Below are 27,442 nucleotides of genomic sequence, written 5' to 3' on the forward strand. Positions count from 1 at the left end.
ATGGATCCCTTGATCATTATGCAGTGTCCTTCCTTGTCTCTTGTAACAGCCTTTATTTTTATTATTATTTTTTTGCAGTATGCGGGCCTCTCACTGTTGTGGCCTCTCCCGTTGCGGAGCACAGGCTCCGGACACGCAGGCTCAGCGGTCAGGGCTCACAGGCCCAGCCGCTCCGTGGCATGTGGGATCTTCCTGGACCAGGGCACGAACCTGTGTCCCCTGCATCGGCAGGCGGACTCTCAACCACTGCGCCACCAGGGAAGCCCTTACAGTCTTTATTTTAAAGCTTATTTTATCTGATATGAGTATTGCTACTCCAGCTTTCTTTCGATTTCCATTTGCATGGAATATCTTTTTCCATCCCCAGACTTTCAGTCTGTATGTGTCCCTAGGTCTGAAGTGGGTCTCTTGTAGACAGCATATATATGGGTCTTGTTTTTGTATCCATTCAGCAAGCCTGTGTCTTTTGGTTGGAGCATTTAATCCATTCACGTTTAAGGTAATTATTGATATGTATGTTCCTTTGACCATTTTCTTAATTGTTTTGGGTTTGTTTTTGTAGGTCCTTTTCTTCTCTTGTGTTTCCCAGTTAGAGAAGTTCCTTTAGCATTTATTGTAGAGCTGGTTTGGTGGTGCTGAATTCTCTTAGCTTTTGCTTGTCTGTAAAGCTTTTGATTTCTCCATCGAATCTGAATGAGATCCTTGCCAGGTAGAGTTATCTTGGTTGTAGGTTCTTCCCTTTCATCACTTTAAGTATATCATGCCAGTCCCTTCTGGCTTGTAGAGTTTCTGCTGAGAAATCAGCTGTTAACCTTATGGGAGTTCCCTTGTATGTTATTTGTCATTTTTCCCTTGCTGCTTTCAATAATTTTTCTTTGTCTTTAATTTTTGCCAATTTGATTACTATGTGTCTCAGCGTGTTTCTCCTTGGGTTTATCCTGTGCTTCCTGGACTTGGGTGGCTATTTCCTTTCCCATGTTAGGGAAGTTTTCGACTATAATCTCTTGAAATATTTTCTCGGGTCCTTTCTCTCTCTCTTCTTCTGGGACCCGTATAATGTGAATGTTGTTGCGTTTAATGTTGTCCCAGAGGTTTCTTAGGCTGTCTTCATTTCTTTTCATTCTTTTTTCTTTATTCTGTTCCACAGCAGTGAATTCCACCATTCTGTCTTCCAGGTCACCTATCAGTTCTTCTGCCTCAGTTATTCTGCTATTGATTCCTTCTAGTGTAGTTTTCATTTCAGTTATTGTAATGTTTATCTCTGTTTGTTTGTTCTTTAATTCTTCTAGGTCTTTGTTAAACATTTCCTGCATCTCCTTGATCTTTGCCTCCATTCTTTTTCCGAGGTCCTGGATCATCTTCACTATCATTATTCTGATTTTTTTTTCTGGAAGGTTGCCTATCTCCACCTCATTTAGTTGTTTTTCTGGGGTTTTATCTTGTTCCTTCATCTGGTACATAGCCCTCTGCCTTTTCATCTTGTCTGTCTTTCTGTGAATGTGGTTTTTGTTCCACAGGCTGCAGGATTGTAGTTCTTCTTGCTTCTGCCCTTTGGTGGATTAGGCTATCTAAGAGGCTTGTCACCTTTTATTTTTATTTAGGAATTTTTTGTTCTCCTCATTTCCCATTTTTTCTACCCATGATATGCTATCATAAAAGAAATGTTACCTACTAAATATAGAAAATTAGAGAAAGCAAAGCATATAATTCAGCACAAGTACTAATGTAAAATCATGTCTTACTTAGTCATATTGACTTCAACCAGTTTTAATCTGAAAAAAGTTCATTGACTGTTATTATGCACTTTAAAAACTTAGAAATAAGCGTATTAATGTTTATATGCACATAGCATAGTTTTATTATTGCATATAACATTTAAATTCCCAGTTTGATCTATTTGCAGGTAAACTCGTTTGTGATCATTCATAATCATTATTTGTATGATTTCAATTGAATCAATTTCAAATTGGTTGTAAGGTGGTTATATTACTGACTAATCCTTTATTTTGATTATTAGTGTAATGCTGCACTGTCTGTGATTTTGAAAAGACTATTCCAAGTCAGTTCTTAAATAATGATATCTAAGACATCCAAATGCTGTAGTTGGGGAGGAGAAACTTCTCCACCCTCTTAAGTTTAGTGGCTGGGGCCTACAAATTAAACTTACAAAAGAGACATTAACAGGAGAAAAGATTTATTTCATGTGCATTTGGGTAAGGAGGGGCTCACAGCAGGTAAATAAAAGCCCCAAAGAGGCAGTTACACCCAGGGGCTTTTATGCCATTTTAATAAAGGGTGTTAAAGTGTGCACAAGAGACAAAGGAAAAGGGAGTCTAGGCTTCTGAGGGAGGTGGTAAATTGTGGGAAGGTGATTAGGTAATGTATAGTAAATAAGGGTTGTTTAGTAAGGGTTATTATGCAGATTCAAGTCATCTTGGGTGTCTCTCAAGTCCTTCTGTTCTCCTCCTTCTGCTTTGGGAGAGGAGGACACCTTTACAAGGGGAAATTAAATCTATGCCCTACTTTTAGGCCGAAATGTGGAGGGCAGATTGCTCCTCCTGTGTTTGCTCTTTCTTAATTGCCTTCAGCTCAAAATAATCCTTATGCTAAAGAGGCATATCTTGGGGTGGCATATTCTGATCCCCTTCACTATCTAGATATGAGAAAAAAAGAATTATTTTAAATTGGAGTTTTATTTGACATTCCCGTTATAAAAATGCAGAAAAGATATAATTGGTGTGTGAATTTTATTTTGGACTTACTGCTTATTGTAACAGTACTGTATTAATCAACAGTGTTTATTTAATTTCTTTTAATTCAAGATTCTTTTGCGTAAAGGAATATAATTATTCAGCAATATAAGGCCAAAATCAATTGTGTCATCAAGATGATTACTTAGGTAATCAATGGAAACATATTGTGGACCAGTGCAGGAGTATCAAATAAATAATCAGTATTTGTCTTGGGTTGTAACACTATTACTGAACCAAACTTGGGTCCACTCACCCACATAGCAAAGCCAACTTATTGACACTGGGTTGTGGTAAAGAGAAGTACAACGTTTACTGCACGGCTAAGCAAATAGAACGGGCACCTCATGGTCAAAAGAACTGAACTCGCTGATGGCTTTCAGGGAAAGGATTTTAAAGGCAGCATTTTGGGTGAGTGCTGCAGGGTGCATGGCTTTCTTCTGATTGGCTGGTGGTGAGGTCATGGGGCGGTGTTTCAAGAATTTTAATCATCAACCCTCTGATTCCAGTCAGTCTAGGGTCTGCATGCTTGTGGTCAGCACATAGTCACCATCCTCCATCTGTGTATGGGTCTTAGTTCCTGTAGAACAACTCAAAAATATATGTCAGATTGTTGTGTATATCCTTTGAGGAGGAACTAGGACTCTGTTGCTGAACTATGTTTGTTGACTGCTTTTCCTCTGCATTTCTTCACATCCCTAATTAGTAACTGTTTGAGTCTGTTCCTTGGAACTCAGGAAAGGGCCTGGGAGACTGAAGCCTTTTTCTACAAACAAGAAATGGGGGTTATGGAGAAGCTTTTGTACCTGGGAGGGCCCTGCTCAGTTTCAACACCATTGGGCTGCCACACACCACTTGGGGCCACCACCAGCCCCTCAGCCTTCACTGCTTGTCCAGGATTTTCATCAATGAGTAGAGTGTATTCAAGAACTTTCCTCTTTTTACCTCAGTCACATAGGCCTGATAAAGTATTTTACCTTCAACCACCTGCAAAGATCTCGTGATTTGACGGAAAGGCCATGATCTCGTCTTCTCAGAATGTTGGGGGCCCCCATTCTAATGTGTCTGAGACTCCACTGTTAGGTTGTATGGAAGTTAATCTTGATTTCTGTTTTTTTAAAGGTGACATTCTTTATTAAAAAAATTTTTTTACAGACACTACTAAAGTCCCTTTTTTACTATTCCCTTGGGTCCCTCAGTTCAGTTACCTCCCAGCTTCCTATAGGTACCATTTGAATTTGGTATATATTTTTCCAGATATCTCTCTATGCTATAAATATATATTATTGCATGTGCATGTGCTTTTCCTAAGTGGTGTCGTACTGTATTACTTATTTTATAGCTTATAACTATACTATTCAATAGTTTGTCTTGGTGACCTCTTCATGTTAGTGCCTGTAGTTCTACATCATTCCTTAAAACCATGCATGTTATTTATACTATAAAGCAGTTTAGTTATTCCCCTATTGGTATATATTTACTTCCATTTTTAAAATGACTGTGAACAGTGCTTCAGTGAACATTCTCATATATGTTTACATGTGTACATGTGCGAGTGTTCCTGTACAGTAAATACTGAGGGTTTGCACATTTTTAGTTTGAATAGACACTGCAAAATTGTTCTTCTGGATAACATTTCACCATATAATACTGTAGAACCGTAAATTAATTATTTAAGACCTAAACATTGAATTTTTTTCTCAAAAGCAGAAGTTTGCTTTCAAACAAAAGTAGATGCATGACCCTACTCTAATAAGCTCTGGACCTAAAAATAGAATAGCCATCCTCTGTAGCTATAGGGACCAACTGGTATATTTTTAGTACACTGAGTTTTATGAGCAGAGAAATTATGCAATAAGACCAAATCAGGTGGAATTTACTTTGAGAATATAAATAACCTGACTACAACCTCAGCAGACAACAGAAGATTCCTGAAGGGTAAAGTATTATTTAAATATAACGTTCAGGAAGAGGTAAAATCGTGTCTCTCCTACAGAAATGAAGATGAACATGTGTTAAAACTGTATTTTCTCACCACAACAAGAGAGAAGCCCGTGAGCTGCAACGAAGACTCAACGCAGCCGCCCCCGCCATAAAAATGTATTTTCTCATGTGATATGAGGGAACCAGGCAGATGTTAATAATCAGTTCAAAGGGAAAAGTCAAAATAGTGTATATTTATAGGAATTCAAGGAATGTTGAGATGAGTTGTAGTTAAAGACAAAACCTGTTTTTCCCCTGAGAAGAAGTCAGTAAAACCACTACCACACAGGAAAAGTGTGTGTGTGTGTGTGTGTGTGTGTGTGTGTGTGTGTGTGTGTGTCAGTTACCTACGTCTTACAGAGTTCCAAAATAGCTCAAAGACAATGATCTGGGCTACATAAGCCAGCAGTGTATGCTATATATCCTGCATTTCATTGAAATACAAAATTTATTTATTCAAGACGAATAAATATCTCAAGTTTGCTGAAGCAGTACCAGACCTTGATGACCTGTGGATAGGTAACCTAGACTTGGTAGTCAGGCTCTGTGTAGAGGTGAAGGGAAGACAGTCACTGAAAGGATAGACTTTGAGTTTAGCTTTGGGAACTGCCATATTTAACTAATTCAGATGAGTCAGTGTCAAACAGACAAAGGGTTTGGGCCCTTCTTGCTATTCCTGAATAAGAATCCCAGTTTTACCTTAGGCTCTACCAAGAAACCTTGAACAAGTTCTCTAACCTCTCTGATTCTCAGTTTTCTTCATCAATAAAATGAGAATGATAATACTATCTTAATGAGGATGCAGTAGAATAATTCATCTCATTGTGAGGATTAAGTGATCTCCAAATGTAATTATAGCACAAAGCACAAACTCAATAAATGTAGTGCATGGTGTCACCCAGGTACCTCCTCGGGAAAGCTTATTCCATTCCTGTCAGGACCCAGTTTAAATGTCGTCTCAGAGAGGTCTTTCCTGACCATCCAACTTAAATACCTCGTTAGTCCTCACTTTTCTGTTACTCATTCTTATTTTCATTACAGCACTTATTTGTGTTCGTTTGTTTTATTTCTTTAAACTTATTTATTGTCTGTCATCATTAGAAAGTCTCAAAAGAGTAATGACTTTTTGTCATATTACAAGTAGGACAATGCTTATCACTTATTTGCCACTAAATAAATGTTTCTTGAATGAACAGGGCAAATATTTTAAGTCTACCCTAGTAAAAATTCCTTAGAATCTATTCTCCTGGACCTTTCTTTAGGTACAATGAGCACACCAGCCATGAAAAGCTATGGGAGATAAACTGTGGTGAGGGAAGAGCTGATGGGAGAACAGAAGGGCAAGATTATATGGAGATGTTAACAGAATGGAGAATATGGTGTAACAGGAAGGGAGAGGATGGGAGAGAAAGCCACAATCTGTTCTGACACAATCGTGGCATTAAGTTTATGGATGTTTCATTTTACCTTTTGGATAAAGTGATGTAAGTATTTTTTCAGATTCATAAAATCCTAGAAATGAAAGATAATTTAGTCTGACTCTTTCTACACACACAGTGTTTTGTAGATAAGAAAAAGGTCTGAGAGATGAAGTGACCAGTCCAAATGGCACAGTCAATCTGCTGATAGGACTGGAACCCCAGACTCTGATTTTTCTAATCTTATTCTAATTCTTTTTCTTAATATATGCTTTAGTTTGTCACATATTCAGAATGTTGAGTTATGTTCTGAACATTTCCATTTTCACAAATATCCTTTCTTCTCTTTCCCAATAGGTAGAAAATAGACCAAAGTATTACGGAAGAGAGTAAGTATGGATTATCAGAAAACATTTTGTAGATTGGAATGTATAAGAGAGACAGGTAAATGGATGCTTTTAGTAAAAAAATAAAAGCAAGAGGAAGGAGGTATTCAAGTTTGAATGAGTTAAATTATTTTTCTGATTATAAATGTAATTGTTGTAGTTGGTGAAAATATAGAAAATAAAGATAAGTGTAGAGAAGAAAATAGCATGGGAAAATGTGTACGTGATAATGTTAAAGATGCAAGCCATATATGTAAATAAATAATGCTAGATGTATATATATGAGGAAAAGTATATATTTGATTGTATGTGTTTATTAAGCATATAGATACATATACATACATGTATGCATGTAGTAAGGTATGGTGGTTTATTCTACATTTATACTTTTATTTTCCAAATTTTCTGTAAGTAAATTCATGCTACCCAGAAATAACTAATGTTAACAGTTTGAAGTATTATCTTCTGAAGATCTATTTTCTTACTGGTTTTTACAAAATTGAGTTATTATACATATACTTTTTATAGCCTGACTTTTCCATTTAATATTAATAATGAGCATTTTTCTATTTTATGAAAAATGTAATAATTTTTAAAGTCCTTAATTCTTCTGATTATTTAAAAAAAATAGAAATATAACCCTTCGAGGAAAAGTATAAAAATCACCTATAATCCCATCATTCCCCAAATAAAATCATTTGTTTTTCATGGCTGAAGATCATATCAGATAAACAATAATGTATATAACAAATATTTTTAAATTATCTAAAATTCTGTTTGAGTTTTCAGGACTCTTATGAGTAGAACCTAGGTGCTTAGGAGTTGAGGGGAGCCACTGGTGTTCTTTATGGTTATACCATAATTTAGTCATTTCTCTGCTTTTGGCATATAGGTTGACTTTAAACGATAGTATTAAAAGTAACACCGTAAGAAATACCTTAGTGCATTAATCTTTTTCTGGGGTGGAAATTTTGGGTCAGCTGGTATGAATAGTTTTAAAAGTCTTTAAATACCATCATCAAGTTGTGTTCCAAAATTTGTTTCCTTGAATGAGATTTTCTTCTGAATTAATTGGGTTTTTAAAAACAAGGAGATATTAAATTTTACTAACTTTATTAGTTGGTGTCATGTAAACTTAAAATAATATACCAATATGCTAATCTAATATATGTGTTATTACCACAGATAGGTTACTGTCTTCTTACTCCTACAGAATCAGAGTGGACCTGGTTTTGAAAGATTGAGGAATTTAAGGAGATAAGAAATTCTAGGAGCCCATTGTTAAACCTCCTTGTTCTAATTATCATGATTTGAGCGTATGTACTACAAACTGCTTTAAGACTTAAATTGAGAAAGACCGAACCTTTCCCATGAGAAAAATTTCAAAAAGTTGCCACTTGAGCCCTCGAAAAGTTCTTAAATTATTAAGGTGCTATTTCAGGGCCTTTTCAAAATATCATTCCAAATTCAAGGGACTGTTGGGTTTTTTGTACCTTTAAAAGCTACGGTCTCATGTGAGCAGTTGTTCAATTCAGTTTTCTCTGAGTTAATGAACGGACATAATTATTTGTGTAAGTTCTTTATAAACTGTACATCACCATACGAATATAAGGTGGTTTTATATTTTTAGTATTAATCATTAGTTACCACGGCTGTTTTTTAATTTTTCAGTGTTTTATGTCAGAATGTTATAGGTTGAATCTACTGTTTGTATAAGGAGTGTGTTATTTTTGTTTACTCTTCTTCTTCCTTTTTACTCTGTTAATCAAAAATAGGGTTTTAGCAGGGAGTGAAAGCAAGTATTACAGTTGTTTGCTTTTGGCTTGAGTATGCAGTGATGCAGATTATGCACATTATTGAGCAATCATGCCAATTAAGGGCAACCCAGGGTACCTGGAAAATTGCCAACTTAGACTCTGAGCCAGAATTTTTGGAGCAATGCCCCTGGTGTGAAGAAGGGAAGTGGGACACATTGCTGAGTGTTTTTTAGCATGTCCATATGGTCAGGCAGCTACATAAGAAGGGAATTGTCCTCTTGAGACAGGTGGTTGGTCTTCGGTAGATGGATGTGAATTTTGATTCCGTGATTGTTAAATGGATTGGAGAGCTACTTCGGTGCTGTTCTTGTCACCACAGAGAAGCGGGCCCCGGGCCAGGCCCAGAGAAACACAAGCATAGTTAAACCCAACTGCTTCCCTTCAATTTTATGGCAGTACTTTGTCTAGAAATCAACAAGAGAAGGTGGGAGGTTTTGTTTTATCTTGTTTTATTGAAAAAGGTGGAAAGCATGCAGTTTCTGAATTGACTTTGTTTCTTAGGTTTCATGGCATGATCTCCCGAGAAGCAGCAGACCAGCTCTTGAGTGTAGCTGAGGGGAGCTACCTCATTCGGGAGAGCCAGCGTCAGCCAGGAACCTACACTTTGGCTTTAAGGTTGGTCATGGACCTGTAATTATAACTGTGCCTCATTTAAAACCCTCTTAATAGAGGGCTTTCAATTTTAAAAGCATCCAGCATGTAATTGAATTGGTTCTTGTTTTCTTGGGACCTAATTACCATTTTAATAGCTTTGAGACTCTTAAAAAGTTCCTCATGAATGGTAGACTCAGTAATTAAGAACTGAAAAACTTCTAAGGCATTTTTATTGTAGCTGCTTTCTTCTATGTCATCTTACCCATTCCGTCCCATCTGTCTTGCTGTATCAGCTCCCATCTATTTCTTGAATAAGGAAAGGAACTAAAGAGAAAAGACCTTTGTAACTCGTAAAATTAAAGCCGATGTCATTTCTCTTGGGTTGGCTTTTGGTTCAAGCAGCTTTCCTTGGGAACTCCTGGCTCTTTCCTATCTACTGAACTTTGCCTAGCATTTTGGCTGTTTTTAGCTTACAACACAGTGGCCAGAAACAAGTATTTCCATTAACCCTGCAATAATAACAGAGCAATAATACAATAGCACGCTTATCCATTGGGCTAACCTCCTTCCAGGACTCTAACCTCATTTAATCTTCACAACAGGTCTAGGATGTGTGTACAATTTCTATCTCCACTTTACAGATAAGGAAACAGAGGACCTAGAGGTTGAGTAACTTGGCCAAGGTTATACATTTAATAATTCGTGTAGCTGGTATTTGAACCCAGACAATTTGGCTTCAGAGTCTATGCTCTTAATCACTCTACATTGCTGCCTCTCTATAGTTTTGGAATAATTATCCATTGTCTTTGTTCATTCCTTCATTTGTTAATTCATGCATTCATTTATGCATTGTTTGGAAAAGATTTAAAAGTAGAAACTTTGAATAAAGAGGTCAAAGAAATAACATTTCTTTTGGTAGCCACAGAGAGAGAAGAGAAAGGTAATATTATTGCTTAGGACTCTGATATGACCACGTCCAACTCCTTCTCCAATCACTTATGCCTGGGTGAGTGAGCAGGGACTGTTCTTACTCCCATCCACCAGATTTATTATTAATCTTTCTGGCAAAAGAATGGTATAATTTAGTATTTCTTCATGCTGAATTCTGAATCAATAGCATACTTGGACAATAGAGCTTGTTAACAGTTCATGGAAATCTGCTTTTATGGAAAATTATAAAGCGTAAATCCCCCTTCAGTTACTTAATTATGTTGCTTTTTCAGGTTTAAATTGTGGTATATAGGGGAAAAAATCTGGGCTGAGAACTTAAATACCTATTCATTTTGCCACTAAATGAGCTAGACGACTAATTTGGAGCAAATCACAGGTATTCTTGAAGCCAGCTGCTTCATCTTTCTATTCCTAACATTTTATAATTCTAGGATTCTACAATTCCACATATCCAAATAGATGGTCATCTGAGTGTCTGGGGTAGATAAGCCTTGATGTACAGGCTAGTGGGCCAAGATAATCAAGAAGGAGGTGGGCTGAAAGGAAACAAAGCAATCTGTATACTGTCTTCCTTTTCCCTTTGTTGCCGTCTCCCCACCTTCTTCTGAGATCACTGGAATTTTAACTCAATTTCGCCTCATTGCAAAGTTCAGGTACTTTCTATTATACTACATCGCCTCATAATGTGGTCATCACGCTGTTTTTTACTGAATAACACCAGCAAACGCCCTAGGGCCAAGGATTCAATGTGGAGAAAAGTAGCACCCAGATCTTCCAAATTCTTCCTCATTCCCACCCTCTCACCCTCTCTCATGCTACTCATGACTTTATAATCACTCACTGTCCACTTTGGCCCAGGAAATCCTAGAATTGGATTGAAGAATAGAGCAACATGGGATTGATGACAGTGCTTTTAATGTATAAGTCTGGGGTAACATGCAGCTTTCCTTTTGTTTTTGAAAATCATCATAAAGTTTTTACATGGAATAGAAATAGTAAAAGGGCTTGTAGTGGAGGTAGGGAATTTGTGAGTATGCGTGAGTAATTTACATGCTGAAATATGATTTTCTTTGTTTTGAACTAGATGTATGGTAGGGAAGTGTTAAACAGAATGTGAGATAGAAGTTGTATTGATATATCTCTTAATCTTATCTGATATTCCCCATTTCAACTAATGATTCTCCCAGTTAACATCAGTCTGTTTTTAACAGAATTCATGATCCACTGCGGTAGGGAGGCAGTTGAATTTACAGCCATCATTGTTTATTATGCATTTGCTGTGTTAAACAAAGGCCCTAAAATTAGGAATAAGTCCTTGATTTCAAGTTGTTCCATAGTCACCTCAACCTCACAATATGTCCAAAACCGAACTCGATCAGTTTTCCTCCCAGATACGCTGAAACACCTGTATCCCTTTAATAGCTGGTGACGCTGTTATTTAGCCAATTCACAAGACCGAAAACAAGACATCATTTTTCTTTTATCTCAGTTCTGTTTTAAGATGTTTGTAGGCCTGGCCTTATTCATTTCGAGGCCTCCATCTTACACCATATCAAACACTATATCCCATATCAAATATATGTATTTTGCTGTTAACTTCGTTTTTTTAAATATAAATTGCTTTTGAAATTAACTGTAGATTTCCTTTTATGTTTTGGAGCCACACCTTTTTATTCATATTTTATACCTTTTCATAGACTCTGGAAAGCCCAAGGTACTGTACCTATATTATCTAATGGTTAAAAGAACTTTTTCTTCTTGCTCATCTCACACAGCCAAGCCCAACAATCTTTTATTTCTTAAGTAATTTTCAAAATTTCCCCTTCTTGGGGCTTCCCTGGTGGCGCAGTGGTTGAGAGTCCGCCTGCCGATGCAGGGGACACAGGTTCGTGCCCTGGTCTGGGAAGATCCCACATTGCCGCAGAGTGGCTGTGCCTGTGAGCCGTGGCCGCTGAGCCTGCGCGTCCGGAGCCTGTGTTCCACAACAGGAGAGGCCACAACAGTGAGAGGCCTGCGTACCGCAAAAAAAAAAAAAAAAAAATTTCCCCTTCTTTTCAAGCAAGCCACCTCCTGGATTAGTTTCATGAGGAAGTTACCTGTATCCAGCCTTACCCCTCTAATGTATCTTCCATGGTATCATGAGTGATCAGTCTTAAAATCTGATGCAGTGATCAGCAAAGTCGTAATGTTGAGTAGGACACAAGGTTTCAAAGGCCACACCTCCCTCTGTCACTGGCATCTCCCCCATACCTGGGGAAGCCTAACCTTTACTGATGATCTTTGTGTATAATGTGAGGTATCAGTTCGGCAAGGATGTATTGTATATGTGGTGTCACAGTATCAATTGTTTGCAGTCAGCAAGGAGATTTTCATTGCATGGCATGGAAGGTCGTCTGTGGTTGACATCTCACTTTCTTCTTCACCGTCTTCTCTTACACGCCATCTCAGCCTGAATTTCTGGCCAGGCCTTGTCCTGCTTTTCTGCCTTGCCCACATGGACCCCTTGGTTCAGAACAAATGATTGTTCCTCAAAGTCTTTTATACAATGAAACACTAGACAGACATCCACATAGTTGGAGTGTGCAGTTGAAGATAAGATGCTCTCCCAGGCACTAGATTATTCCTCATGAAGCATGAAATGTTTCCTATGACTTCGGGGTTTTCTGTATGTTGATTTTGACAACATTTGTATTAGTTATAGTTTAATGAGGTATCATGGCAAGTAACCTAAAATAATTTAGCTGCAAGTAACCTAAAATAATTTAAGAAGTTTTGTAGAAAACATTTTTCTTTGTATGATTTTCATAGTTTTAGAACTAATTCTTTTTAAAAAAAATTTTATGTCGTTCTGTAATTTTTCTCACTAGAAGGAAAAATTGTTCAGTGTTGTACATATGGAGTGACAAGTGAAAAAGATAGGACTGTGCATGTTTTGTATTATCCTTTTTATTAAATGTTAAGTGTATACAAAAGAATAGTTATAAGAAATATAAAATTATTAAATATCATGATACTATAACTGTAGGTTTATTCATCATAAATTATTTCCTGAATTTTCCAAATTTTTTTTCCTCTGAGCTTCTCACTTCCTGACTTTCATCTCTCTGAGCTTCAATTTGGACATTTTCTTTTGACCTGTCTTCCAGTCCACTAGTCCTTTATTCTGCTCTTTTTGATCGGCTGTAAATCCATTCATTGAGTTCCTAATTTCATATACTGTGTTATTTAGTTCCAGAATTTCCATTTACTTTTTTTTTTTTTTAAGATTCTAATCCTCTGATGAAATCATTTCCTGCATTTTCTCCATCTTTTCCTATATATTCTTGAACTATAACCTATCAAAACAGTTGTTCACTATAAGTAACTGTTAGAATTACATAAGCACCCCATGAATTCTTGGAAATAGTGAAATAAGAAGGTAAAAAGACTAGTGGAGAGCTAGTGTAAGTGGTCATGTGAAATGACCTTTTAAATATTTGGTATCTGTTTTCTCATTGCCACCACTGTACCTGATAAGAATCTGGTTCTTATCAGATAAAAATCTGGTTTTCTTTTCCTGTTTTAAAAGAAGGAAGAAGGTTGGAGTGAGGAGGGAAAATGGATACCAGTTACACAGTATAGCATCATCAAAAACAACAGCACATCATCCCAAAATATTTACTTTGTAACTATGAAAATAGGAATTTTCTTCACATGGTAGAAACTATAGCAAAATCAAATAAAAGAGAACCTGTTATAAAAGAGAACCCATACAGATTGAAAACATCAATAAGAAATAATATTACATATGATTTAGGAGCTTTTGTTGAGGTTTTGAATTCTGCCAGATATTATCCAGTGGGTCAATAAAGGAAGACGTTTAAGCTGCCTCATAAAGGCAGAATATAGGTTTGCCAGGTAGAGGATAGGATGTGATTATAAAAAAACGAGCATTTGGGGAAGAAGAAAAAGCCAAGGAAGGAATATATAGAACAGCATGGAACATTTGGTGTATGGCAGGCTGCTAGGACTCGGGGGTGCAGGAAGTTTTAGCAGTAAGTATGCCAGGAAAGGCTGGTATTTCATGCTTAAGAACTTGGACTTTATCTGTAGGAAATGGGAGTCACTGAAGACTTTTAATAGAAGAGAGTAATGGTTGAACATTTGTAATTTTAAAAGATCATTGTGGGAGCAATAAGAATAAATAAGTGGATAGGGTGGTGGGAATTAAGTTTTACCAGAATTATTTGATAATTAATTTAGTAAGTAGTTTTCCTTGGGCAATGGAAAAGTGATCTTCAAAAGAGATTCTAGATACCTTATAGATTTTAAAGGGTTCCCTTTGAGGAGAAATGTTAACTCCAAATTTGGCAACCCTAGGGACATTTCTGTTGAGTCTGACTCATTTTAGCTTCTCTAAACTTGGAGAAGAGCAAGATGACACACGTGTAAAAAAGAGTCTTGATAATCTCCAAGTCCTGTGTCTAGATATTCCAGAACAGATTTTGGAAATATTCCAGAGAATGTTTCATACCCACAGTGCTTGGCACTTCCTGTTGATTTTATGCTGACCATAATGATAAGAATTATTTTGAAAAATTTTAGGTACTGGAAAACAAATGAGAACTAAAAAACTGAGAAAGCATGATGTTTGGACATATATTTTCTTTAAACAATATTTCTTATTTGATAAGTTCTGAAGTATACCCTATGTTAATCTACAAAATAAAATTCATTATACAGGACAGTATGTAGAGTATCATACTATTTAATATACGTGTGTGTGTGTGTGTGTGTGTGTCTGTATGTATAGGGTATATATGTAAGTAGACAGCTGTCTAAAAGAATGATTGCCAGTGTTCATAGTGTTGTCTCTGAGTTTTAACTTAAAGGTGATTTTTGCTTCTCTGTACCTTTCTGAGTTGCCTGATTTTTTTTTCACAATGCCATGTGTATCATTTTTACAATCAGACAAAAAAAATCAATAGGGTTATTTTCATTTTGGGAAAAATTGAAGACACTAGCTGCAACCTTGGGTCAAAGTGAAAGACAGTACCTCCTAAGTCTTTGAAGATATGACTCCAAGTGAAATGTGTCACCTTATTTAAATCATTGATCAGAAGGAGAGGGACAGCCTTGGGGGCAATAGAAAGGGAAGTCACAGAGGTGTGTTCTAGAGTCCAGGGTCTGTGGGAGAGGGGAGTCTTGACCAACATTGGCAGTGCTATCTCTAGTATGGAGATGCTCATAAAGGAGCTGTGTGAGTCTCCCTGCCACTAACCATAATCAGTTGGGTTTCTTTGATGCAGTATTTCTCAGAGCCTGTGAGCATTTTTAATAGAACTATGCTGCATTTCCCAAACTCATTTGATTATGAGACCCTCTTTTTGTGGAATCTCTCTGTGAAACACTCTTTGAGAAATAGTCTATTAAACGTTCGATTCACTCAGTTCCTCTTGCTCTGGACTCCATGTTCACCAAGTAACTTTCTTTTCTCTTCTTTTCTTTTTTTTTGAGGGTCTTTTTAAACTATTTTAAAAATTGAAGTATAGTTAATTTATAGTGTTGTGTTAGTTTCAGGTGGACAGCAAAGTGAGTCAGTTTTATATATATACATATATATATATTCCTTTTCAGATTCTTTTCCATTATAAATTATTACATGATATTGAATAGAGTTCCCTTTGCAATACAGTAGGTCCATGTTGTTTATCTGTTTTATATATAGTAGTGTGTATATGTTAATCCCAAACTCCTAATTTATCTCCCCCCATAGCCCCCACTATCCCCTTTGGTGACCATAAGTTTGTTTCTGTCTGTGAGTCTATTTTTGTTTTGTAAATAATTTCATTTGTATCATTTTTTTAGATTCCACATATAAGTGATATCATATGATATTAGTCTTTCTCTATCTGACTTACTTCAAATCTATCCTGTTCCATTATCTGTATGTCTGTTTTTGTGCCAGTACCATACTGTTTCAATTACTGTAGCTTTGTAATATAGTCTGAAGCCAGGGAGCATGATTCCTACAGCTCCATTCTTCTTTCTCAAGATTGCTTTGACTATATGGGGTCTTTTGTATTTCTGTACAAATTTTAAAATATTTTGTTCTAGTTCTGTGAAAAATGCCATCGGTAATTTGATAGGGATTGTATTGAATCTGTAGATTGCCTTGGGTAGTATGGTCATTTTAATAATGCTGATTCTTCTAATCCAAAAACATGGTATACCTTTCCATCTGTTATGCCATTTTTTTTTTTTTTTTTTGCGGTACGCAGGCCTCTCACTGTTTTGGCCTCTCCCGTTGCGGAGCACAGGCTCCAGACGCGCAGGCTCAGTGGCTATGGCTCACGGGCCTAGCCTCTCTGCGGCATGTGGGATTTTCTTGGACCAGGGCACGAACCCGTGTCCCCTGCATTGGCAGGTGGACTCTCAACCACTGTGCCACCAGGGAAGCCCTGTTTGTGTCATTTTTAATTTCTTTCATTGTATCTTACAATTTTCAGAGTACAGGTCTTTTGCTTCCTTAGCTAGGTTTATTCCTAGGTATTTTATTCTTTTTGATACAGTGGTAAATGGGATTGTTTCCTTAATTTCTCTTCCTTATATTTTGTCATTAGTGTATAGGTGCAGGATTTCTGTATATTAATTTTGTGTCCAGCAACTTTACTGAATTGATTGATGAGCTCTAGTAGTTTTCTGGTAGCATCTTTAGGATTTTCTGTGTATAGCATCATGTCATCTGTGAACAGTGACAGTTTTTACTTCTTCTTTTCCAATTTGGATTCCTTTTATATCATTTTCCTCTCTGATCACTGTGGCTAGGACCTCCAAAACTATGTTGAATATAAATGACCAGAGTGGGCCTCCTTATCTTGTTTCTAATCTTAGAGGAAATGCTTTCAGCTTTTCACAATTGACTATGATGTTAGCTGTGGGTTTGTCATATATGGCCTTTATTATGTTGAGGTATGTTTCCTGTGTGCCCACTTTCTGAAGAGTTTTGTTTTTCTTTAATCATAAATGGATGTTGAATTTTATCAAAAGCTTTTAATAATCTTTTGAGATGATCATATGGTTTTTATTCTTCAATTTGTTAATGTGGTGTATCACATTGATTGATTTGTGGATATTGAAGAATCTTTGCATCCCTGGGATAAATCCCACTTGATCATGATGTATGATCCTTTTAATGTACTGTTGGAGTTGGTTTGCTAGTATTTTGTTGAGGATTTTTACGTCTGTAGTCATCAGTGATGTTAGCCTGTAATTTTCTCTTTTTGTGGTATCCTTGCCTGGTTTTGGTATCGGTGATGGTGGCCTCATAGAATGTAACTTTCTGATTAATGGCTTCTGATGTGGTTCATCTACAGGGAGAAAAAACTTAAAATGTATAGGCTGACTCTTAAGAGCCTTTGAGTTACTTCTCACTTTCAGTTAATAAATTAGAACTAAATGTTGGGATTAAAGGGGAGAAAAGAAGGATAAAAATTTACCAGGTTTCTTCTGTTTGGTAAGTCAGATAGACACCCTCCCCATTTTTTTAAATATTTTTTTCAGACCCCTTTTGGATAAATGAACCTAAAAGACTTCTTGTTAAAGTGTTCAATTGATAGAGGAAAAAAATTTTAAGACGTAGTTACCTCACCAGTTCTTTTTCTTCCTGTTTTCTGATTCTTTCCCCTGTACCAAAAAAGGTTTACCTCCTATCCTAAGAGTGTTCTGAAACATGTACTTATGGCAACCAAGCACTGTTTCTCTGTATTAACAAAAATTCAGCCTTTTTCTTTTTTTCTAACTTTATTCCCAAGCTTGGCTTTTGCATGTGTTGTATCTTAGTCTTTTTTTTTTAACTTTTCCCTTCTTTTAGTTATAAATAACATACCAATTCACCCATTTAAAGTGTACAAATCAGTGGTTTTCAGTGCATTCACAAAGTTATGCAACATAATCAATCTTAGGACATTTAATCACCCTAAAAAGAAACTGCATACCCATTTACAGTCATTTCCCATTTCTCCCAACCCTCCCAGCCTCAGATAACCATTAACCTACTTTTTTATCTCTGTAGATTTATACATCCTGGATGTTTCATAACTGTGGAATTGTGTATAATATGTGTTCTTTTGTGAGTGGCTTCTTTCCCTTAGCATATTTCCAAGGTTCATCCATGTTGTTGCACATATCAGTACTTTATTTCTTTTTATTAATAAATATTTGAATACTGTTCCAGTATTTGGATATATATCATGTTTTGCTTATCCATTCATCAGTTGATGGACATTTGAGTTGTTTCCACTTTTTGGCTATTACGAATAATGCTACTATGAATAATGCTGTGTACAAGGCTTTGTGTGTACATATGTTTTTATTTCTCATGGGTATATACCTAGGAGTGAAATTGCCGGATCATATTGTAACTCTGTGTTTAACATTTTGAGGAACTGCCAAATTTTTTTCCAAAGTGGTTTTACCATTTTATAATCCCACCAGCAATGTGTGAGGGTTCTAATTTCTCCACTCCTCGCCAATACCTGTTATCATGTCTTTGATTTAAACAGTGGGTGTGACATCCTAGTGGGTGTGAAGTGGTATCTCATTGTGGTTTTGATTTGCACTTTACTCTCAAATGGTACTTCATTTTTCAGATTTTATGCACAGCATGGTTTTTATTAACTGATGTTCTTTCTATTCAAACTTCAGTTCCCTCTCAAAAAGTATGCATCTATAGCAATGGGTTTAAAGCAGAAGGTAGAGAAATCAAAAAAGCGGATTTCAAGATATTTTTGGGTTTTGCATTTTTAAGGCACAGCATAAGGCAGATTCCACCAAGCAGTTCTTTTAGGGTGGAATTGAGTTTCAAGTACATTTTCTGGCTAATCAACAGGAACTTTGATATAGGAGATAAAATTCCAACTCTGGCTGTCTACTCTGAAAGAGAAACTGGAATCTGACTTGTATATCTATCTACTTTAAGGTGCAGTAGGAGACATACCAGGTTCTTTTAATGTAAGGTCTGTTTCTTGGTAACCGGAGACAGCTCCAGAATGTGTTGATAACGTGCCTCCTTTCCTATGAACGAGTTGCATACCCACGTATTTTATTAATGGGCCTACTGGGTTTTTTTGGTTTGTTTTTTTTTTTGCGGTACGCAGACCTCTCACCGCTGTGGCCTCTCCCGCCGCGGAGCACAGGCTCTGGACGCGCAGGCCCAGCGGCCATGGCCCATGGGCCCAGCCGCTCCGTGGCATGTGGGATCCCCCCGGACCGGGGCACGAACCCGCATCCCCTGCATCGGCAGGCAGACTCCCAACCACTGCGCCACCAGGGAAGCCCGGGCCTACTGGTTTTATACATATGATAATAGTTAATGTTTACTGAATATTTACTGTGTCATGCACTGTGGTAAATACCTATGTGGATTATCTTTCAGTATTTTCTAATGCTTTTTCCTGTGTGGCACCCATTGAAAATTATGCTGTTACCTGGCACACTGAGAGTAAATGCAGGGGGCTGACTGTGGCCAAATGTGGCCAGTGCCAGGACTTGAGCTGCATTAGACCGTCCCGGCCTCTGAAAGGGCTGACAGATTTGATATCGTGTAGCCTCTAACCTCTGTTCCTGACAAACAGGTTGGAAAACTCAGTTTTATCTACAAAATAAGCCCATGGAGTAGATACTATATTTTCTGCATTTTACAAGAAAACTGAGGCTTAACTTGCTCAAGAAGAAAAAGCTAAGAAACAGAAAATATAACCTGTTAAAAACAACATCCAAAATAATAATAAAACATGTAGCACTATGTAAGTTGAAAAGGGGTGTGGCACAAGAGTAAACCCGTAGCTTTTAAGTCAGTAAGTTTTTAATAAAGATTTTTTAGTTATCAATACAGTACCATTTTTAAGCAGATAAACCTTTGTTTAAAGCCTTTAAGGATGAAATTTCCTCCAACTAATTCTCAAGGGTTAACTTTCTACCCCTCTCTCTCCAAAAAGAGAAAAGCCAAATTAAGTATATGTAAAGTTTAATTATTTAAGCTAAAATTACATTATAAAATCATTTGGTGATCATATGTGCTTATAAAAATAATTTTGTAGTGAGTTTGGACAACTTTTCAGAGAAAAACAGCAATAATAATCTGTAAAAATAATAGTATACTTGCATCCATGTCATTTACCACATCTCTATTATGACTATGAAAACAATGCATGGCTGTTGTAAAAAAATATTTTTTTCAAATAAGAGAATTGTATATAATGATAAATTACATTACTTTCCCTCCACATACTTCTAGTTCCACTCCATAGAGATAATGCCATTCACAGTTATTTGTCTATCCTTCCAGAAATTGGTTGTGCATAAAATATACATATATTTTTATGGCATGTATGTACATTGTATTTTATTACATGTGACAGTTATTTGGTAGTGGCTAACCATAGCAGCAAAGATCATCTCTAGTCTTTCCAGAAGTTTTGCCCTGTTGTCTGCCTGGCTGTATAGTTATGTAATAAAAGCCATCAATACCTTGTTTATTTAGTCTTAGCTGATGGTTGGTAGTTTAAGAACACATTGAGCTACATTCTGTGAGTTTAGCTTCAGTTTCTATGATAGGGGTTGATGATTGGTAGTAGAATGGGCAACAAGATGATAAAATGGGCTCCTTCCTATTATGTAAATGCATTTGTGATTTAATTTATTATGGCTTTGAGTTTAGAATGCTGGTAAGATTCTATTAAGGAATTCCTGAGAGAATGTTACTTAATCTTTACAACTCTGAGATTTAGTATGAAGAAACTATTGCTACTGTATTAGAAAATGATAAGATGCCATGAAGTAGGAAATGTAATTTGCTAATGATTGAAAAAAACAATTTCTAATTGAATCTCAGATCATTAGGTTGACTTTTAAAGTGAACCCAGCCAAAGAATTCCTGGGTAAAGTCATGGTACAGGGGCTTTCACATTTTTAAAATATGAAAATTAGTTGAAAGCTTTTTTCATGTTTAGGAAGAAAGATCAAAAGGAACTGGGGAAAGATTATGCTTCTGGTAGGCGTTGACGTGTAATGTACTATGTGTTCTCTTGATCTGGTAGCTCATGATAGGTTTAGTTGGTTACCATGGTTTCATTTCATTTCCTGCAAGCCTCTTTGTTGTGCTATTTGGAATAAGTGGAAAATAGTGTTCCGCAGAATAATTTTTCGAAAATGCTTTTCTGCTTCTCTTAGTTAAGCTTGTGAATCACTTTGGGGACATTTTCTGAATATAAGAGTAGGTGACAAAACACATAACAACCATAGAATTTAGTAGTCCTGCAATGTCAGAAAATTAAAATTGATAAAAACAATAGCATGATTTACTTTAAAATGCAATACCATGTTGTCAGTGCCATAAGCTTTAAAAAAATATTGGTGTAGTAATTCTTATCAAGGACCCTCTGGTCAAGTAGGCTTTAATAAAACAAATTATAGAAAGTAATTGATATGGCACAGTAGGGAATGGGTAGTTTAATATAAAGCATCCCTTACTTGAAGAAAATAGGTGTATTCCTAAAAATGGGTTGCAAATTGAACCGTATTGTAAATCCACAAGAGTGCATAGCTGTTTAAAGAGATTAGTTTTCCCTAACATATATATATAATACAGAAAACGATATTTGGGAAAAAACAGAAAAGCAGAAAGAAAAGCAAAAAATCACCTCTAATCCCACTAGTCAGAGATAATCACTGTTAAAATTGAAGTGTATGAAATTCTAGTACTTTTCTGGGTTGAATAGAAATGGTTTCATACCAAGTACACTATTTTATGGCATATGTTTTCAATTAGCTGTATATCATGAACATTTTCCATGTCAATAAATATGTCAGAAGTTTGTTATTTGAATTAATTCTTCATAAGGTCTGGTTTCACCTCCTGATTTTTTAAAACTCTGGTTTTCACTAGTTATATTTGTTTATTTAAATTTAGGTCCATCATAAACTTTTGTTTTTTATTAACATGTACGCTACAGAAAATATGTAAAATGCAGAAAAGTAAGAAAAGAAAAATATTACCTATAGTCTTACTGCCCCCAAAATAAATAACATTTTTGGCATTTAAAAAAATGTATTTTGTTATTGTTTTGTTTCTAAAAAAAATTGTAATGTTACTCTTCTGGGTGCTGGAGATACAAGGATGAACAGGACAGTCAAGATCCCTGGCTTAAAGAGTCTGTCAGATGGTGAGAGGGTTAGCCTTTAACGAAATTGTCCCACAAATATAGAATTAAAAACTGAGGTGAGCACTGCGGAGGGAAAGCACAGGTGCTATCACTGTGTAAAGGAGAATCTGATTTAAATCCAAGGAATCACAGTCAGGGAAGGCTATTCTGAAAAAATAGAGTCTGATTTGGAAACTGAAGGATGTCTGAGAGTGAAACAGGGTTTTTGTTTGTTCTTTTTTCTCTAGTTGCTTTAGGTGTAAGGATAGGTTGTTTGAGGTTTTTTCTTGTTTCTTGAGGTAGGATTGTATTGCTATAAACTTACCTCTTAGAACTGCTTTTGCTGCGTCCTGTAGGTTTTGGATTGTTGTGTTTTCATTGTCATTTATCTTTAGATATGTTTAGATTTCCTCTTTGAGTTCTTCAGTGATCCATTGATTGTTCAGTAACATATTGTTTAGCCTCCATGTGTTTGTGTTTTTTACAGTTTTTTTCCTGTAATTGATCTCTAATTTCATAGCGTTGTGGTCCGAAAAGGTGCTTGATATGATTTCAGTTTTCTTAAATTTACCAAGGCTTGATTTGTGACCCAAGATGTGATCTATCCACATAATCACTCATATTGTCTGGAATATTATCTAGGAATAGGATTGCTATGTCATAGGTATGCATGTATTAAATTTTACTAGATATTTTAAAACTATTTTGTTAAACAGTATGCCTGGTGTTGGTTATATTAGTGGCTCTGTATCCTTGCCAGTTCTTGGTATTGTCAGACTTGTAAAATTTCATCATTCTAAAGATATAATTTCTATTTACTGGACTACTCTTTGAGCATCTTTTCATGTTTACCCTCTTGGTGTGGGCCTATTTTTGTCTATTGTATAAACTTATAGTCTTCAATTGTGATAAATTTTCTTGAATTACCTTTTAGATTTCTTCCCCTTCTGTTTTCTCTTTCCAGACCTCCTATTATCTAGATGTTGGACTTCCTGGATCGATTCTCTATCTTTTTTTTTTTTCCTCTATTTTTCGTCTTTTTGCTCTTCTTAAATATTTTCTCAACTTTATCTTTCGTTTCTTCATTAACATTTTCACTTATGTTATATTTCCTTTTTTTAACTTATTTTTCTATGTATTCTATATTTACTCCTTTTCTTATAGCATCCTAACATTTCTTGCTGAATCCTATTCAAGAATAGAAATAGGAAACATCCCATTTTTGTTTCTTTAAACATTGATAATTTAAAAAAATATTGTCATGTCTTTGCATGGTTTGTTTCCTTCAGCTTGGTTTAATTCTGTTTGTTTATCTATCTTTGTCCTTCATGAGAGAGATTTTCCTCAGATGTCAGGTGGTCCTTAGCTGCTTGCTCATATTTAAGTTTATTTGGCACTAAATGGATAGAACTAGACAGATCAATAAGAAAAAGAAGGACTTGAACAATGTTATACGTCAGTTGGACCTAACAAACATATACAGAACACTCACCCAACAGCCCCAGAATACACATTCTTCTCAAGCACACATATGGTGTGTGTGCATTGAGAAGAGGGGAGCATTCACATTGGTCACAAAACAAGTCTTAATATATTTAAGAAGATTGAATCATATCAAATATCTTTACCAATCACAATAAAATAAAATTAGAAGTCAAGAGCAGTAGGAAAACTGGAGAATTCACAGATATATAGAAATTAAACAATACACTCTTGAATAACCAATGGCTCAAAGAAGAAATCACAAGGGAAATTAGAAAATTTCTTGAGGCAAATAAAAACTAAAAAGTTGACTGGTAGTTCTGGGAGCTTGAGAGAAGCCTCCCAATTATAGGGCGATGTCTCTATTCTTGTCTTTTCAGTTGAGCTGATAGGATTTCCCAGAGAAGAATCTTCCACTCTTATAAGGAAAGGTACTACAAGCCTTCTAACCTGGTGGTGTAGAGAGATGAAGTCTCAATCTTCAGTATTTAAAACTTTCACTTAGTTTTCAGGATGGTATCTCTGCCTTCAACTCTGTCTGGCATTCCTCAGTTCAAAATCTCCTTGATTTACTATCCAGAGAATAGAGCTCAAGTCTTCCACCAGAGTGGGGAAGGGGTTGCACTGGGGACAGGATTAGGGAGTGTGGGGGGATGTCTAACTGTTTCTTAAACAGACTTTCTTCAACTCTTCTTCTGTATCAGTTCCACCTTGCAGAGCTGCCTGGTGCCGCCTTTGAAAGTTTAATTAGGTACATTGGTTTGCTTCTTTCCTGAAGATGATTTATTTTGCCAAGGGAATATCATCATGAGTTCACATATTTTAATATTTTGCCCCATTTTGCCATCCAAAATTATACAGCAAGATAGAAAAAAGTAGTATCCTAACAAAATTTTAGATGGAGAAAATATTGTGAAATTGTATATAGCTAAGTTCTGTCTCCCTTAGCCTTTCTTAGTCAATCTAGATTCATTTTTTAGTATTTAAGTGAATGCCTCATCATATTCTTGTCTCTGTTTTAACCCTTGTTCCGAGAGTTTGTTTATGATTAGAAGAATTTATGAAACATTTTTATTTCACCACTAGGTTAGGTTCTTTGACTCTGCTAAACAATACACAAATACATATTTGTGATAAATAAAATTGTTTTCCTGTGTTGGTTTCTGGAAATAGTTCTAACATTTTATTGTTAACTTAGACAAGTGTGTTGTATATGTTTTGTTTTCAGTTTGTTAACAGAAAACCTCTGTTAGCTTGGAGCTTTCCTTTGGAGATACTTCCAAATACTTTGGCCTCAAATCAGAACTAATTCTTGGTTTTAGAAAAAGAAAGGAGGATCCCAAAGGTTATTCTCTGTATATATTTTCATCACTTTGTACCTCTGGATTGAGTATTTGTGAGTGCGATTTACTTGCTAAAAAATAGAAAGGATGGTATTAAGAGTTTTGTTCACTTTTTAAAGCTAGCTGTTAGAATTATGTATTTTGAAATTCATTTGAATGCAGCTGGGCACAGCATTAAACAGTTTTTTAAAACATGAAAACCAAAACCTGGAATCACTGGAGAAAAAGACATTCTTTGTAGAAAGTGGTAATTATATACAACAGTAGCAGTTCAGAGCAGATTATCCCAGTCTTTCTATTTGTTAGCTACAGTACCACTTTGGAGAAAATGAATTTTCATCTTGTTGAACTCTATCTAGGTGAGGGTTGGACCTATACCTATACAGCTTTAAACATATTCATCAAAAGAATGAACAGATATGTAAAAGAAAGGGCAGAAGCAGGAAATAAATATAAGAAAAAGTGAAAAGAATATTTTCCTATAAAAATGCAGGGAAAATGGTTTAGCATTAACCGTTTTTACAAATCAGTACTCTGCCTTCAAGAGTTCAGAAGTCGTCACTCGATCCATTTAATATGTCCTGCTTTCAATACAAGTATATTTACTGACCTTTCTTCCTTGAAATCAGAAACCTGACTCTCAAGCTCCTGTGGAAGGACTCTCCCAGCTTCTCTCCTCCCCTCTTTGCACTCTGTTGTATTTCCACTCAGTTAACCACATGGTATAAACATACTCAGGGGTATCCTGAGTAAAAAAAAGTCACAAAGAACTCCTTGTCTTTCATTGACTGTAAAGTCAGCCCGCGCAGAGAAGTTCCTATACAACCAGCATTACCAATTATTTATTCAGCTGTCTTCAGTGCATATTTATCGAACATCTTTTGTTTTACTTTATTGTTTGGTAATCATTCTGTAATTCTCTGCAGAGGTCTAAGCTAACAGAGGAGAAAGGGGACTACTGTTGAACGTACTATATACAGTTGACCCTTGAACAGTATGGTGGTTAGGGGCACCTACCCTCTGCACACTGGAAAATCCGCATATCACTTATAGTTGGCCCTCTGTATCCATGGTTCCAGATCTGTGGATTCAACCAGCCACAGATAGTGTAGTGCTGTAGGATTTACTGTTGAAAAAACCCGTGTCTCTAAGTGGACCAGTGCAGTTCAAACCTGTGTTGTTCAAGGGTCAACTGTACTTAGCTTTAACTTAAATATTCTTATGTAATCTTCACAGCCGTGTAATGTTATTATTGTATAGGGTAACGTTATTCCTCTTTTCTAGATGCAGAATCTGAAGGATAATATTCCCAAAATCACGCAGCTAAGTGGCAGATCCAGGATTTAAACTTAATTTGTCTGATGCTGAAGCCTGAGGTTTTCTGTTAAACACATAGGACCCGGGACTTGCCTGTCCCTGTCCAAACCGTATTTCAAGACTGCAAAGGTCTTTTGTACTGGGACATAAACAGTAGCTCTGAGATCTTATGTAGGCTTAAGTGTAATATGTCAGATCTAGTTAAACAGTGAGTTTCTTGGTTTTCTTAATGTGAGGGAGATACTGGATTTACTTGGTTTCATGTATCACTGTAGAGAAATGTAACTTTTCTGTACATTATTATAATCATTTTTTAGAAATCAATCTAAAGATGAACTTTTTAAAATTCAGCAATTTCATCTTGTCTTTGTATTGACTTGTTTTTATGTTTGTTTATTTCCCATTGAGGTTATCGAGGAAACAGGAACTTTATTATGAACTACCTAACATTTAAGAGTTCCTGGGTGTCTTGTTAAATGTTGTATAAATGACAGTCTGTGAGTGATAAGTTTTATAAGGAAGGATTCTTTATTTGCCCTTAGATTTGGCATCTCCTTTTTATGGCTCCTTTTTGTAGAATAGACACACTCATTCCCCACCTTGCTCAAAGATTCTCTGTCATGCCTTTTCAGATCAAGGAAGGGGAGAAATCTCTCTGTCAGTCTGTAGGGCGATGCTGTTTTTTATGTAGCTTCCAAAATAAAAGAGAGGGATGTTCAGAGTAGGCTTACAAAGCTTACAGTTCCTTTAGTAAAAATAATGCAATTTTTCTTAAAAGTTCAATCATAATTGTCATAGTTCCAAAATGGAAATTCATTTTCTTGTCCTTTGACATTGTTTTAATCAACCCATATTATGAGTTATTTTAGTTATCTGATCAGCTTCCTTAAGGCTGGAAGCTTGATTGGACTGGAAGTCTAGAGCTCAAGTACAGGCTGAAGAGGAACTGGGAATTGTGCATATGGTCTCTTAAAGTCACTGAGTTGAGAAAGAGAAACGGACAAACTTATTTAGACTTTTTTGCCCAGTAACCTAGAGGTAGCCAGGAAACTCTCTTCTTGGATGGCTTAGAAACAGCTCCATTGTCAAGTGCCAAGAAATCTAACCTTAGATTTCCACTCTTTTGATTAACCATCCCAACCCATGTAGGCCAGTTCAGCCATCTTCCCTTCCACCCTCTGCTCCCATACTTCTCAGATTTCAGAAGACAGTTGAGTGA

General features: G+C 36.1%; 1 protein-coding gene across 2 annotated transcripts in view; it reads left to right on the forward strand.

Annotated features, from left to right (window-relative positions):
• Positions 1 to 27,442, forward strand: part of CHN1 (chimerin 1) — a 173,529-nt gene that overhangs the window by 56,789 nt on the left and 89,298 nt on the right. For both annotated transcript variants that reach the window (XM_060016554.1, XM_060016555.1), the window contains 2 exons: positions 6,509 to 6,540; positions 8,856 to 8,969. In XM_060016554.1, coding sequence (XP_059872537.1) covers positions 6,509 to 6,540; positions 8,856 to 8,969 — 146 coding nt within the window. The remainder of the gene's footprint in view (positions 1 to 6,508; positions 6,541 to 8,855; positions 8,970 to 27,442) is intronic.

This window comes from Delphinus delphis, chromosome 7, assembly GCF_949987515.2.
Source record: "Delphinus delphis chromosome 7, mDelDel1.2, whole genome shotgun sequence".
NCBI classification, from domain to species: domain Eukaryota; kingdom Metazoa; phylum Chordata; class Mammalia; order Artiodactyla; family Delphinidae; genus Delphinus; species Delphinus delphis.